General features: G+C 39.3%; 1 protein-coding gene across 1 annotated transcript; it reads left to right on the forward strand.

The window, feature by feature from the left end:
* Positions 1–1,417: 1,417 nt before the first annotated feature.
* On the forward strand, positions 1,418–12,947 carry LOC117288381 (atrial natriuretic peptide receptor 1-like). Its single transcript, XM_033769224.1, has 22 exons — positions 1,418–1,500; positions 2,320–2,465; positions 3,020–3,175; positions 4,099–4,234; positions 4,711–4,805; positions 4,946–5,087; positions 5,862–5,946; positions 6,786–6,900; positions 7,540–7,602; positions 8,032–8,109; positions 8,420–8,533; positions 8,738–8,809; positions 9,068–9,230; positions 9,370–9,522; positions 9,661–9,829; positions 10,280–10,426; positions 10,557–10,680; positions 10,791–10,859; positions 10,952–11,126; positions 11,518–11,616; positions 11,839–11,930; positions 12,352–12,947. The coding sequence occupies exons 2-22, from the start codon at positions 2,325–2,327 to the stop codon at positions 12,397–12,399; spliced, it is 2,436 nt and encodes an 811-aa protein (XP_033625115.1). The 5' UTR covers positions 1,418–1,500; positions 2,320–2,324; the 3' UTR covers positions 12,400–12,947.
* The last annotated feature ends 688 nt before the right edge of the window (positions 12,948–13,635 follow it).

The raw sequence follows: 13,635 nt of genomic DNA on the forward strand, positions 1-13,635 counted from the left end.
CAACGATGTCACGTTTTTGCGCGACAAAGATTTCAGTGTCGAGTTGTTAACCGAATGCAGTCCTCATGCACAGTGATCCATTACAAGACAGTGGACATTATTGGTAAATGTCAAAGATCAGTGTTATTCACTTGGTGTATCTCAACATATGCATAAAATAACAAACCTGTGAACATTTGAGCTCGATTGGTCGTCGGAGTTGCGGAGATAACTATGAAAGAAAAAAACAGCCTTGTCACAAGAAGTTGTGTGCTTTCAGATGCTTGATTTCGAGACTTCAAATTCTAAACATGAGGTCTCGAAATCAAATTCGTGGAAAATTACTTCTTTCTCGAAAACTACGTCACTTCAGAGGGAGCCGTTTCTCACAATGTTTTATACCATCAACCTCTCCCCATTACTCGTCACCAAGAAAGGTATTATGTTAATAATTATTTTGAATAATTACCAATAGTGTCCACTGCCTTTAAGTGCCCAACAACAAACTGAGCAAAATAATTGTCGACCCACTTCGCTTGAAATATCAAGGTTAGCTGTCGCCGTTTGCGCACGATCGATTATGAAACTGTACAAGATGAAGTGGATTGGATTTTCCCATGGGAAATCTACACCGATTGTTATAAAGGCAGTGACTTCAGTGTTCTTCAGTGCGCTTCTGTAAACTGAGCTTAGATTTATGAGTTTGGTTTCCTCGAGAGGTATCAAAAGAGAGGACTTCCGTAAGACAGTTGATGCAACCAGATGAAAAACTCTTGAATGGAAGTCTATGAATACATAATTTCTTTCTTCAAATTGTGCTGATTCGGTACACGATGGCAATGGTTTTACACTTCACTTTCACTGCATTGTTTCTTTGGTTGACTCTTGCATCACGCGCACACAGTGATGTAGTCGAAGTTGATGTTGCTGTATTTCTGTCGAGATACCCGAACGATATCCAGCTTTCCAGTGACACTCGTTTACTACCAGCCCTTGAGATTGCCCGTGAAACCATCTCACACCGTGTCCAGACAGGCGAGTATGCCAACTTTACTCTGCGGTGGGTTGTCACTCATGATAACTGTGAGTGGAGAGGAGTAAATGACGCGTTAAAAGTAGCTGCTAAACTGTACTTTGAAGGAAAAGCATTGGCTTATTTCGGACCGTCCTGTAAAAATTATATACTGAGTGTAGCGGATTTTGCTGCTTCGCTGAATGTACCAATATTTTCGGGCAGTGCTGATAGTGTACGTGAACTAGACAATAAAGGCAGGTATTCAACCGTAACTCAAACAGTTTACAAAGCAACCCCACTGGCACATTTCTTGAGGGAAGTGTGCTTTATCTACGACTGGGATTCCTTTAGTTTGATTGGGCAAGGTTATGCCACTCTTCACACTGCATACTCGATACAATCTGAGTTGGACGCATCAGCTGGTTTTCGAGTCTACATTCTGTATATAGAAAGGAATGACAGAGACTACGAGAGTCATTTGAAAAGAGCTTCTCTAAATAGCAGAAGTAAGTATTAGGCCGTGTCCTAAACGACGACTTCGGCTACAGCTACGTCTAGATCAGCGCGTACCAGTGTTGAATAATAGGCAGACGCGCGCGATCTAGCCGTAGCTGTAGCTGAAGTCGCCGTTTCTGACACGGCCTTTTAAACAACAATTGCCGTTTTCACCTACAGCTGTTGATGTCCCAAACAGTTCTGGGGATCAGGTTGGCTCAGTGGTTTCTTTCACTGCCTTTCACCTCTATGGCCCGGTTCGAACCCCACCCTAGTCTTGCCAATACATCAGTATCCTATACTCATAACGTAGCGTAACATAACATAACATACGCAACATAACGACTAAAGCATAACGAACGAACGTAACGTAAAGTAACGTAACGTAACGTGTGCAACGTATCGTAACGAACGTAAAAACGTAACGTTACAAACGTAACGTGATAACTTGACAGATGGCGCGCTTTTCTTCTTGGTTTCATTTCGGTTGAGGACTGTCTGGTTGACGTAACTGGAAATCGAACCAAGAATAGACTTACGCAAAGCTAGCAGGCGATACGGCGCGTTGCACGCAAAGGTCATGGAACCTCTAGGACTAGTTAGGACTAAGTTAAGACTATCTTTGTGAAATCGATCCAGGGGACGATTTCACAAAGCATTAACATTCATTGCAAAACGAATTGTCAGTATTACCATAGTGATTTGTATTGTGACATGGCACTTTACTGAGCAACTACGACTGAAAATTAGCTTTTTGTGAAATTGGCCCCAGGTACACCATAGTGCACAGCAATATGTTTATGTTCCTGGCTGTGTTTATTTTTGTTCAGTTATAATGATGTGTGCCGATGGTAATGATGTCCGTCAGATCATGTTAAGTGCTTACGAACTTGGTATGACAGATGGCGACTACGTCTTTATCAGCTACCATCCCTTCAACAACACAAAGACATTCGGAGATGACTCGTGGAACCAGGTAAGATGACGTCACCGAGGAATCAAGTAAAACCCTTTTACTGTGTTGTCCTAAAAGCTCTAGGTTTTTGCACAAAAGTTTCCCAATTCCCAAAGAAAAAAGTAAAGTGGCGATGTTGAGTGCATTCAAATACAACCTAGTCATTAAAGGGAAGAAATACTTTTGTTTTTCGCTCTTATATAAAGGAACACAAAACCATTGTAGATAACTCATGGAACCAGGTAAGATGACATCACAGAGGAGTGAAGTAAAACACGTGTGCGTGAAGGTGTAACAAAGCAAACTCCCACACATGACGTCAAAGTGTTGTCATTTTGATGCACGCCGTCAACGGCAGAAGTGTTTCTAGTTTTCCGAAACCTGTTTCTAGTTTTCCAAAACCTTGAGGTTGGGGCCTGAACTTTTAATCGATTATTACAAAAAAATCAGAAGTGTTCAAATATCAAAATTACATTTAAACATAAACAAACACGCTATAAACCCAATTCGCTCAAGTACCTCTTTAAATTATTAACTCTAAAAAGTTGCTGATTTTTGTTTTTTCATAATTACAGGGTGACGAGAATGACGCCAAGCTTAAAATCGCTTACAAAGCGCTGATGACGATCCGACTCTTTGAGCCAACAACTGATGAATACATCAATTTCCAAAAGGAGATGAACCGTCGAATGCTGGAGTCGTATAACTTTACTCCTGCAGCTGGGGATGAGGTTAGAACAAATTATTGATACTCAGTCAGTTTTGGTTATCTTGAAATTTGATTCAAAAGTTGTTTTGAAAGTACTAATTAATTTGTCAGCTAAATCTACAAGTTTCAACAACGTTTTCATTAATGTATTTGCACAGACAAGTTATGAAAACCTAATATTTTTAACAAACCTAGTAATTGACGAAATTCGCTTCCCCTTAAAGGCAGTGGACACTATTGGTAATTACTCAAAATAAAACCTCACTTGGTAACGAGTAATGGGGAGAGATTGATAGTATAAAACATAGTGAGAAACGGCTCCCTCTGAAGTGACGTAGTTTTCGAGTTTTCCACGAATTTGATTTCGAGACTTCATATTTAGAATTTGAGGTCTTGAAATCAAGCATCTGAAAGCACACAACGTCGTGTGACAAGGTGTTTTTTTCTTTCATTATTATCTCGCAACTTCGACGACCAATTGAGCTCAAATTTTCACAGGTTTGTTATTTACGCATATGTTGAGATACACCAAGTGAGAAGACTGGTCTTTGACAATTACCAATAGTGCCCAGTGTCTTTAAGTTGATCCCCTGGCTGCCGCTTCCCAGGTTGTATCATAAACTTGGGTGTGATCCCTGGCTACACGGCAGTTAAACGGTTGTATGGCTTTTGACTGGCACCCCGGAGAAAGATATTTACGACTAGGGAGAGCCCGCGACCATTAGGGCTTGATAGCTCAGTCGGTAGACGTGCCGGCGCACGTTAATCCCAAGGTCGTTGGTTCAAACCCCACTCTAGTAAATTTTGTAATTTTTTGACACCCTTAAATAATGAACAAACATTGTGTAATAACTGAACCTACTTGTTATTATTATTATTCAATATTTACATTTTATATGGATGACAATTTGAGTAACTGATTGTTATTTCTATTTTTATATCTAGGCCAATTTCTTTGCTACATCTTTCCATGATGCTTTGATCTTATATTCTCTGGCCATTAATGAGACACTTCATGAAGGAGGAGACATCCGGGATGGTCTAGCTTTAAACAACAAGATGTGGAATCGTACATTTCAAGGTAAACCACAGACTACGTATGGATGTATTATGATTCGGTTTTATCTGAGTGTACTATTCAAAATAGTTATTAGCATAAAACCTTACTTGGTAACGAGTAATGGGGAGAGGTTGATAGTAAGAAACATTGTGAGAAACGGCTCCCTCTGAAGTGAAGTATTTTTTCGAGAGGGAAGTAATTTTCCACGAGTTTGATTTCGAGACCTCAGATTTAGAATTTTAGGTCTTTAAATCAAGCATCTAAAACCATACAACTTCGTGTGACAATGCTATTTTTTCTTTCATAGTTATCTCGCAACTTCGACCACCACCAATTGAGCTCATACTTTCACAGGTTTGTTACTTTATGCATATGTTGAGATACACCAAGTGAGAGAAGCGTTGACTCGTACATCATGACAGAACATGGATTTTAGACGGATTTAGATAGTACATTAAACTAAAACGTTATTTCAACCTTTGCGATTACATTTGTAGGTATTGCCGGTGAAGTTTCTATTACAGAAAAGGGCGACCGAGTTGCAGTGTATTCTCTATGGGATATGACAGACACTGAGAACGGTGTGTTCGAGGTTGGTTAATAATGCTCAATTTATGAGGAGTCAGTAACTACACTGAAAAGGATTCTAGTTTACTCTAAAATTACAATCATGTCAAAATGTATTTATTGGTTTCAATTTCATAAAGTTTGAATGACTTTGCCTTTATGAAGGTGGTTGCTGACTATTATGGAGTTTCCAATACAATCCAATGGCATAAAGATATTGTATGGCATGGGAGACCAGACGGCAGTTCACCGCCTGACACTCCACCCTGCGGATTCTACAACGAGAATCCAAAATGCCACGACAAAGGTACATTTAAGTTAATTGGTTTTCAAATATTTAGATATTTATTCACTAACACAAAGCCCTCCCCTTTTTTCGACGACTGTTCCATGTTTACAGTGTACATGACCAGACTATTTACGTCGACAACTGCATGGCGTCATCGTTCTGACGCTGTAACAACTGCATGTACAGTAGAACGTGAATTACATTAATGAACGCATTATATATAGGATTTGAGGCATTGCATGGTGACAATGACGATGACTAGAGCAAGCTAGTCGAAACGTTGAGACCAATTCAGAACTGACTCCGCGGCAGTACAGTTAATTACGATCCTATAAGCTAATGAGTAGTCCAGTCTATTTTCTATACCATCCGCCCAAAAAAGTGACAGGACAGTTCTTTTCAGAACTGAGAAGTCTCCCGAACCTCCGATTATCTACTCTGCGACAGTAGAATATAGCAAGACAGTTCTCTAAGAACAAACTCTATACCTGGCAAGTAGATACACACATGGTGTTACTGGAACGTATTATACTTACAGAGGTCTACCTCCATTACAACTTTTTGGGAAATGGCGTACATCACATGACTGCACAGTCAGGTTTGTGCTTCTATGGACAAATTGACACATAACACATGTAGTACGATGTCCACCATACCTACTTGTGGAATACTACTACTTGAATGTGCATCATCAAATAAATTACCTTTTAAAATGGCGGACATGTATGATGCTTGCAATGATTGTGCATCTATAAAATCAAACACTCTTTTTTTCTGTTGAACTTCAAACAGCTGATAACACAATGGTGATGGTATCGTCTATCCTAGCTGCATGTGTAGTGATCGCCTCGGCATGTGCTATGCTTTTTGTCTACAGGTAAATCTTACTGCATAAAGAATCATGTAGAATTAGTGTACATGACGCGTGAGTCTCACTCATCCCTATTCTAATAATAGACTAGCGGCCAATATCACCTAGAAGTCTATGGAACCAAATTGCATAGCTTGTTACCTCGCCTTGGATTAGTGCAACAAAATAAGTCGGGAGGTATGGACAAACTGTTGTCAATACTCAAACTGTTAGGAGGTTTTAACTTTCCTTCTTCGATGTTCTGGGTGTATAATCAAATTGAAGTAATGTTAAACTTACGCACAAACCTATTCGGCAATAATGGGTGCGTTCGTTTAGCTTCCCTATAGGTCCTCCCCGGTCTGCCTCCGGTGCGTTCGAACAGCTTTGACGTCATTCCAGGGGCTCACCCGGGTCAGCCCCCAGTGCCCCGCTTGTGGAGTGGGTCACTTGGGGGCTGGCCCCAGGTGCATGACGTCACTACGAGAGCGGTTCGTTTAGCTCTTGTCAGGGGCTCACCCGAGTGGTCACCGCGCGCGGGGTAGACCCAGGGAAGCTAATCGAACGCACCCATAATGATGCTACCTTGTATTTTATAAATGTGTTACTCGATGACGTAATGAGTTAGTTTGATATTGTTCATGGATAATGTCGAAAAAGCAACATTATTATTCGCTGTATAAACCTATGTGCATGTCCAATATCCAATATCAACCTATCTTTGCTGTCATGTTGCTTGTGCTTCTTGATTGACATTCCGGACTGTGGCAAATTTAATGTAAGTTATATCATGGCCGCTGTCAATTACCATGGAACAAAAAGACTTGCCAGATGGACACTAAACAAGCATTTTGCTTTCTCTGCAGGAAAATGAAATTGAATTCGGAGTTGATGAACATGTCTTGGAAAATCCGTTATGAAGATTTGATTTTCCATCATATTTCCAAATCGGTATCATCGTCGATTCGATCACTGTCAATGGTATGTATTTTGGTTATCATGGAGTGATCGATAGATACAAATAATCAGACTGAGATGAGTATAGTTCTATATGGTTTGATGAGAGACGTTCTACAACAAAGTGTTTTCATAACTTCTCTCCGAGAAGACAAAATCTATTGCACAGTTTTGGAAAGAAAATACTCAACTCCAACAAATTTCGTTATCTGCCCCCCCCCCTCAATTATTAGGAACAGTACAAGATTCATCAGGTCCAGTGCAAAAGCTTCATTAATCGTTCCCTATTGCAATACAGACCGATACAAACATTTCACAATACATTCTCTAATGAAACTCATGAAGGCCAAAGTGGGGCCTGGTTGTGGCTTAAAACAGAAACCATCTTGCTTGCTCCTCGGTTGTGTTTTTCTAGTCTAAAGTTGAATTTATTTTCATTTTGCTGTAAATTGCTAAAGCCCACTTATTTTGTATGGTTGTTGCATTTTTGTTATTTTAACTTTGAAGCGATCTTGGCCTTTGGTTTATCTGTTTCAATGTCATGTGTCGAAAATAATAAATATACCAGAACACAAAACAAAGAAAATGAATTATATAAATATTTACATTAAAATGTGTTTGCTTGGATTAAAAAGGTGTATTTTGTATTAATTTTGTTTCCAGACCGGCTCAGTTTTAGATGTTAACAACCAACGACAGATGTTTGCCAAAGTCGCCCAGTATGAGGTAAGCGAAACTAGACCTGCTCGACACTTTTGCGACAAGGGTGTTTTTTTTTTTCATTATTATCTCGTAACTTCGACGACCAATTGAGTTCGAATGTTAACAGGTTTGTTATAATGCATATAGACCTATGTTGGGATACACCGAGGGAGAATACTGGTCTTTGACAATTACCAAATGTGTCCAGTGCCTTTACGAAGTATAGTGTGTTGGTGTCGTGGTGATTGTTTTGTTGTGTTTGTTGCATCTGTTGGTGTCGTGGTTCTGTGTTTTATGGTTTGTTGTTGAGGTTCTTGTCCCTTCCTGACATAGGATTTTTGTCGGAGTTTGGTCGCACTTGGTCTCTTTGGTTTCATGGTTTGTCAGTGTTTTTTTTCTCCTTCATGGAGTTTTCACTTTGTATATATCACACCTTTTTTATACTCCTATTAGGGTCGCATGGTTGCTCTTAAACAGATGAATTCAACCAAGATAGATCTGAATAGAAAAGTACTTCTGGAGTTCCGTAATGTAAGTAATGTTGTATTGCTCGATATGCAGCAGCCCTTTGTCAAGGCGTTCATGGTCTCCCTTTTCCAGTCGTTGATCGCAGCTCTCCAAGCCACAAATAGCTTGACAAAAGGCTAGGTATGCAGTTACTACAAACATTAAATTATTCTTTGGGTATTATCTTTTAAATATGTTGATAAACATCAATCGATTCAATGGAAAGGAGAATCGGACAACTTTCTTTCAAGATTTCCTCTCAGACATCTTGTGCTCATTCTTGTTGAGATTGCCATTTTAAGATCCATTATTTCTGCTTGAATTTGATCGACAGTTACGTCGTCTGGAGCATAGCAATCTCGTCCGATTCGTCGGTGCATGTATTGATGGAATTGATGAAAACAAACAAGTGATCATCACAGAGTATTGCCCCAAAGGAAGCCTACAGGTTAGAGAAATAAGAATCATTTGTCAATGCGTTTAACATAAACAAAAATGATTGTTGGATGAAAGGATAATTTTTTTAAATGAGGATTTATTTTTTTTTTTTAACTTGGGATTGCTCCCCCTTTTTTTTTTTTTTTTTACAATCTTAGGCAGTATAGGTACAAACTGTGTCTCTTATTCTTACTATGACTTTTAAAATATTCAGGATATTCTAGAAAATGACGCCTTGAAGTTGGATTGGGATTTCAAAAGCTCCCTCCTGCTTGACGTCATCAAGGTAATAACGGAGGTTTGAATTGCCCTGTGTTGTAATCTCTAGTCGAGTTGGTCGAGTTGGTAGTAACAGAGTAGGGTTTGTGTAATGTAAAGTGGCGTTGGTCGAGTTGGTAGTAATTGTCTGTTGTGTGTTTAATGTAAAGTTGAGTTGGTCGAGTTGGTAGTCATGGTGTGTGTAATATAAGGCCGAGTTTACCGTAGCTCAATTGATAATTAGTCAATGCCTAACTCGACACTCTGGTTGTTTCGATTCATGCAGGGATTGAGTTTTCTTCATCACAGTGAGCTTGGTGTTCATGGTAGAATGCGCTCATCTAACTGTGTAGTGGATACCCGTTTTGTTGTCAAACTGACCGACTTTGGACTTCATACTCTCAGAGACTCTTCATCTGAAGACAGCGACAATCAGACCAAGATGAAAAGTAAGGAATCTATTTTTATAAGAAACTTTTGATAACGAAATCCCACAGAAATGGATCAGAACCCTCAACACCCCCGCCTCCCGGAGCTGGGACTTGGTTAATTCTGACACATGAGTTGTACGTTTTACTCATTCTACAGAGATGCTGTGTAAAGCGCCAGAACAACTGAGGAACCCGAACAAACCACTGACCAAAGAGGGCGACATTTATGCTGTTGGCATCATCATGCAGGAGGTTGTGATGAGGGGGTCGCCCTTTGAGACTGAAAGCAAGAATGACGTAGATGTCAAAGGTTAGCGCCATGCATAATATTATTCAGCCTTGATTTTGTGGTCGGATATGTTAAGTTATGTACAAGTTGGCCACCATCTTGAAAAAAGGCCCAACGCTTGTTAATTCACGGTGTACTTTATGTTCCTCCCCCGTGCAGTTATTTTGGAAAAGCTTGCTGCAAAGTTACCTCAGCCTTTCCGTCCTCACGTCCCAACTGATGACTGTAGTCCAGAGATGCATATCATTATGGGGCAGTGTTGGCACGAACTACCAGAGGAACGGCCCTCTGTTAACGAGCTACTGTCCAGCTTGAAGAAAATCTGCAAGTAAGTTTTGTCGACGTTTGTTGTAGTCTGGTAAGGAGAAAGACGGCGCTTGTCTTTAGGCCCAGTGATTTAAATTGACACAATGATCTCATTTGTGAAACGTGCAATGACGTAATTAAGCTTTCCATATCTGCGTTATGATTGGTCCATCCAAAGTGACGTAGTTTGTCAGCTTGCACTTTCAATCGTTTGCATACAGCGTGTGCATAATATCCATAGGTCAAGAGTAAACCTGGCAGCATCCGGTCAGGTAGGTATCTAGCGTTATTCACGATCCTCAAAATGTGACGTCAGATGTAGAGGCGATTGACATACGTTTGTTGCAACTTGAAATTCTCAAAACTACTATATACACCTCTCTCCGACAGTAGAATTTGTACATATTAGTAGCAATAGTTATGGTTGTCATTTTTCATGTGACCACGTTCAACTTGATATTTTACATGATAGGAATGTATCTGGAGGTATTATGGACAACCTTTTGTCTCGTATGGAGTTCTACGCCAGTAACTTGGAAGGTCTTGTGGAGGAGAGAACCTCAGCCTTCTTGGAAGAAAAGAAGAGAGCTGAGACGCTCCTTTACGAAGTCTTGCCAAAGTAGGTCTTCTTGCATTCAAAAGTGTCTTTTCAATAAAAAAAACAACGGCAATTTTCAGGGTTTTGTCTTAACAGATATGCCATGCCATTTTCTTTCCATCATCCATCTGTGTTTGAACTTACTTCCCAGGTCTGTTGCCGACCAACTGAAAGTAGGATCCGCAGTTCATCCAGAGACATACGACAACGTGACCATATTTTTCAGTGACATTGTCGGTTTCACTGCACTGTCTTCTAGCAGCACGCCTATGCAGGTACAAAACTAACCATTACTGCAATATTTGTGAAGTCTGCACATTTGGGAAAGGTTGTTATGTATTTGCTATCAGATGTTACTTACATTGTACACATCATTTTCAAAAAGGTGGTGGCTCTGTTGAATGACTTGTACACCTGTTTTGATGGAATCATTGGACACTTTGACGTTTACAAGGTAAGGATAACTGACATCCATACGATTATAAAAGTATGATTCGGGAATACAGAAATAAAGAGGGTATAACACTGGGTATTTTGTCATCCTAGGTTGAAACTATTGGTGATGCATACATGGTGGTGTCAGGACTACCCATCCGCAATGGAAACAAACATGCTAAAGAAATAGCCAAGATGTCCCTAGCTTTACTGGAAGCTGTGGCGTCATTCAAGGTCAGGCATAGACCTGATCACAACTTACTCCTGCGGGCTGGTGTGCATTCAGGTAGGTTTATTTGGAAATAAAGATAACACCCAACTGTCGTAGGATATATCAGGTTTTGGAACTAAGATAACATGCAACTGTCGTAGGATAGTAAGATACCAGGTTTTCAAGTACTAGATAACATCCAACAGTCGTAGGGTATCAGGTTTTTGGAACTAACATGCAACTGTCGTAGGATTTCAGGTTTTGGAACTACTCCAACTGTCGTAATAATAATCAGGTTTTGGAACTACAACTGTAGTTCTATATAAAGATAACATCCAACAGTCGTAGGATACCATTACACGGGTAACTGCAGAGTTTTAAGGTCGTTGCATCTAAACTCGCAACCAATACAATGAAATGAATGTGTGATGGGTTAAGTCTTCTCTGGTTGGCGAACTATTTTCAGGACCTTGTGTGGCTGGAGTGGTTGGTCTGAAGATGCCTCGATATTGTCTGTTTGGTGATACCGTTAACACAGCGTCTAGAATGGAGTCTAATGGAGAAGGTAAGCATTAAAGGTGTCTGTTGATGTTTAACTCAAAAATGGCAAAGATATTTTTACAAATAGTTTTGGGTTCAAACAAAGACAAAGTGACTGGAGCGGGACTTGAACCAAAGACCTCGATTAACGTGTCGGCGCTCTACCAACCGATTTTTTTTTTAAATAGAGAAATTTGAGTTCACAAGAACTAACAGTTTTCATTATTTTTATTAATTGTTTGTGTAGCTCTCAAGATTCACATCAGCAGTTCAACCGATGAGATACTGAATGAATTCAACGAGTTTGAAATCCAATGTCGAGGAGAAATTGAAATGAAGGTAGGTTTGGATGTTGTGTTGAAGCTCACTCTTGCAGCAGGTATATTAAAGATACTGGATATAGCTCTGGTAATTATCAAAGACCAGTGTCCTTACTTGGGGTATCTCAACATATGCACAAATGTATAAACCTGTGAAAATGTGAACTCAATTGGTCGTCGAAGTTGCGAGATAAAAATGAAAGAAAAAACACCCTTGTCACACGAAGTTGTGTGCTTTCAGATGCTTTACTTCGGGACCTCAACATCTAACTCTGAGATCTCGAAATCAAATTCGGGGACTTGTTTCTTGAAAACTACGTTTAATACTTCAGAGGGAGCCGTTTCTCACATTGCATTTAATGATGAATGTTCACTTCAAACAGTGATCAACAATACTTCAGTTATATCTTATCATTACATACTTCTTCAATCATTTACAGGGAAAAGGAAAGCAGACGACATACTGGTTGCTAGGGAAGAAGGTCTAAAATGTCTGATGCTGGAAGATGGAGAGAAAATGTTGTCTCAACATGACTTTGGTCTTCACTGTGGAAAATTAGAGTGTGATTACTGCGTAATGATTAATCGACAACCTATCTGATGAACTAAATACTAATCATGTTACATAATAAAAATTCACGTTGATGTTTACTGTTTGAAACACTGTAACTTTACGAGCGCAGCAGGACTTACTGAAGACCGTATTTACCTTATACTGTATACATCTCTATGTATTTATTGCGTAATCACATTTCTATCCATTTTGTTCATAGTTTGTAATTTTTCACGAGTATTTGATATATGTACGTTCATCAAGTATCCATGTTTCAATAATAACTATTAAATATTCATAAGTTGAACTGTGGCGCACTTATTTGAAGATAATATAACGGGTTTGAACCTATTAAAGAAAAAAAAATATATATACCTAATTCATATTGTAAAAATTTAATGTTAAGGAAAGGGTATTTTTTGAAAGTTTTAGGGCGTTAAAGGCAGTTGACACTATTGGTATTTATTTTAAAGATTTATTAGCATAAAACCTTAATTGGTAACGTGTCATGGGGAGCTGTTGATAATATAAATCATTGTGAGAAACGGCTCCCTCTGAATTAACGTAGTTTTCGAGAAAGAAGTAATTTTCCACGAATTTGATTTCGATACCTCAGAATTTGATTTTGAGGTCTCTAAATCAAGCATCTTGTCGTATGACAAGGATGTTTTTTCTTTTATTATTATCTCGCAACTTCGACGACCGATTTAGCTCAAATTTTCACAGGTTTGTTATCTTACGCATATGTTGAGATACACCAAGTGAGAAGACTGGTCTTTGACAATTACCAATAGTGTCTTGTGTCTTAAATTGCATCTTAGGAGGGGGGGGGGGGCTTTTGTGATTCATCTCGTTTTACTATTACATGTGACCCAAACCATATCCCGCTACACCTGCGTTGTGGCTCATTTTTTTCACGGCTACCTCCAAAGGTTTTTTGTTTGGTAATTACTGACCGCTATAGGCCCTCTAACTGCTTGAAAGTGTCAAAGATATAATAATATTAAAGTCTTATATAGCGCTCGTATCTACCAAACAAGGTACTCAAGGCGCTGAGTATATACAAACTTTCAGAAAGATGATTGCAATGATGAATGGTGATTGCAATGATGAATTATGAGACCCAAATTTAGCACCTTATAAGGGTTTACAAGGTGTTACAACGCATAAA

The sequence above is a fragment of the Asterias rubens genome, chromosome 3 (genome assembly GCF_902459465.1).
Source record: "Asterias rubens chromosome 3, eAstRub1.3, whole genome shotgun sequence".
In the NCBI taxonomy this organism is placed as follows: Eukaryota; Metazoa; Echinodermata; class Asteroidea; order Forcipulatida; family Asteriidae; genus Asterias; species Asterias rubens.

Coding starts and splice junctions, on each gene's coding strand:
- LOC117288381 (XM_033769224.1), top strand. CDS start 2,325: ATGATGTGTGCCGATGGTAATGATGTCCGTCAGATCATGTTAAGTGCT. Junction 3,176..4,098: donor CTCCTGCAGCTGGGGATGAG/GTTAGAACAAAT, acceptor TTTTATATCTAG/GCCAATTTCTTTGCTACATC. Junction 7,603..8,031: donor CCAAAGTCGCCCAGTATGAG/GTAAGCGAAACT, acceptor TACTCCTATTAG/GGTCGCATGGTTGCTCTTAA.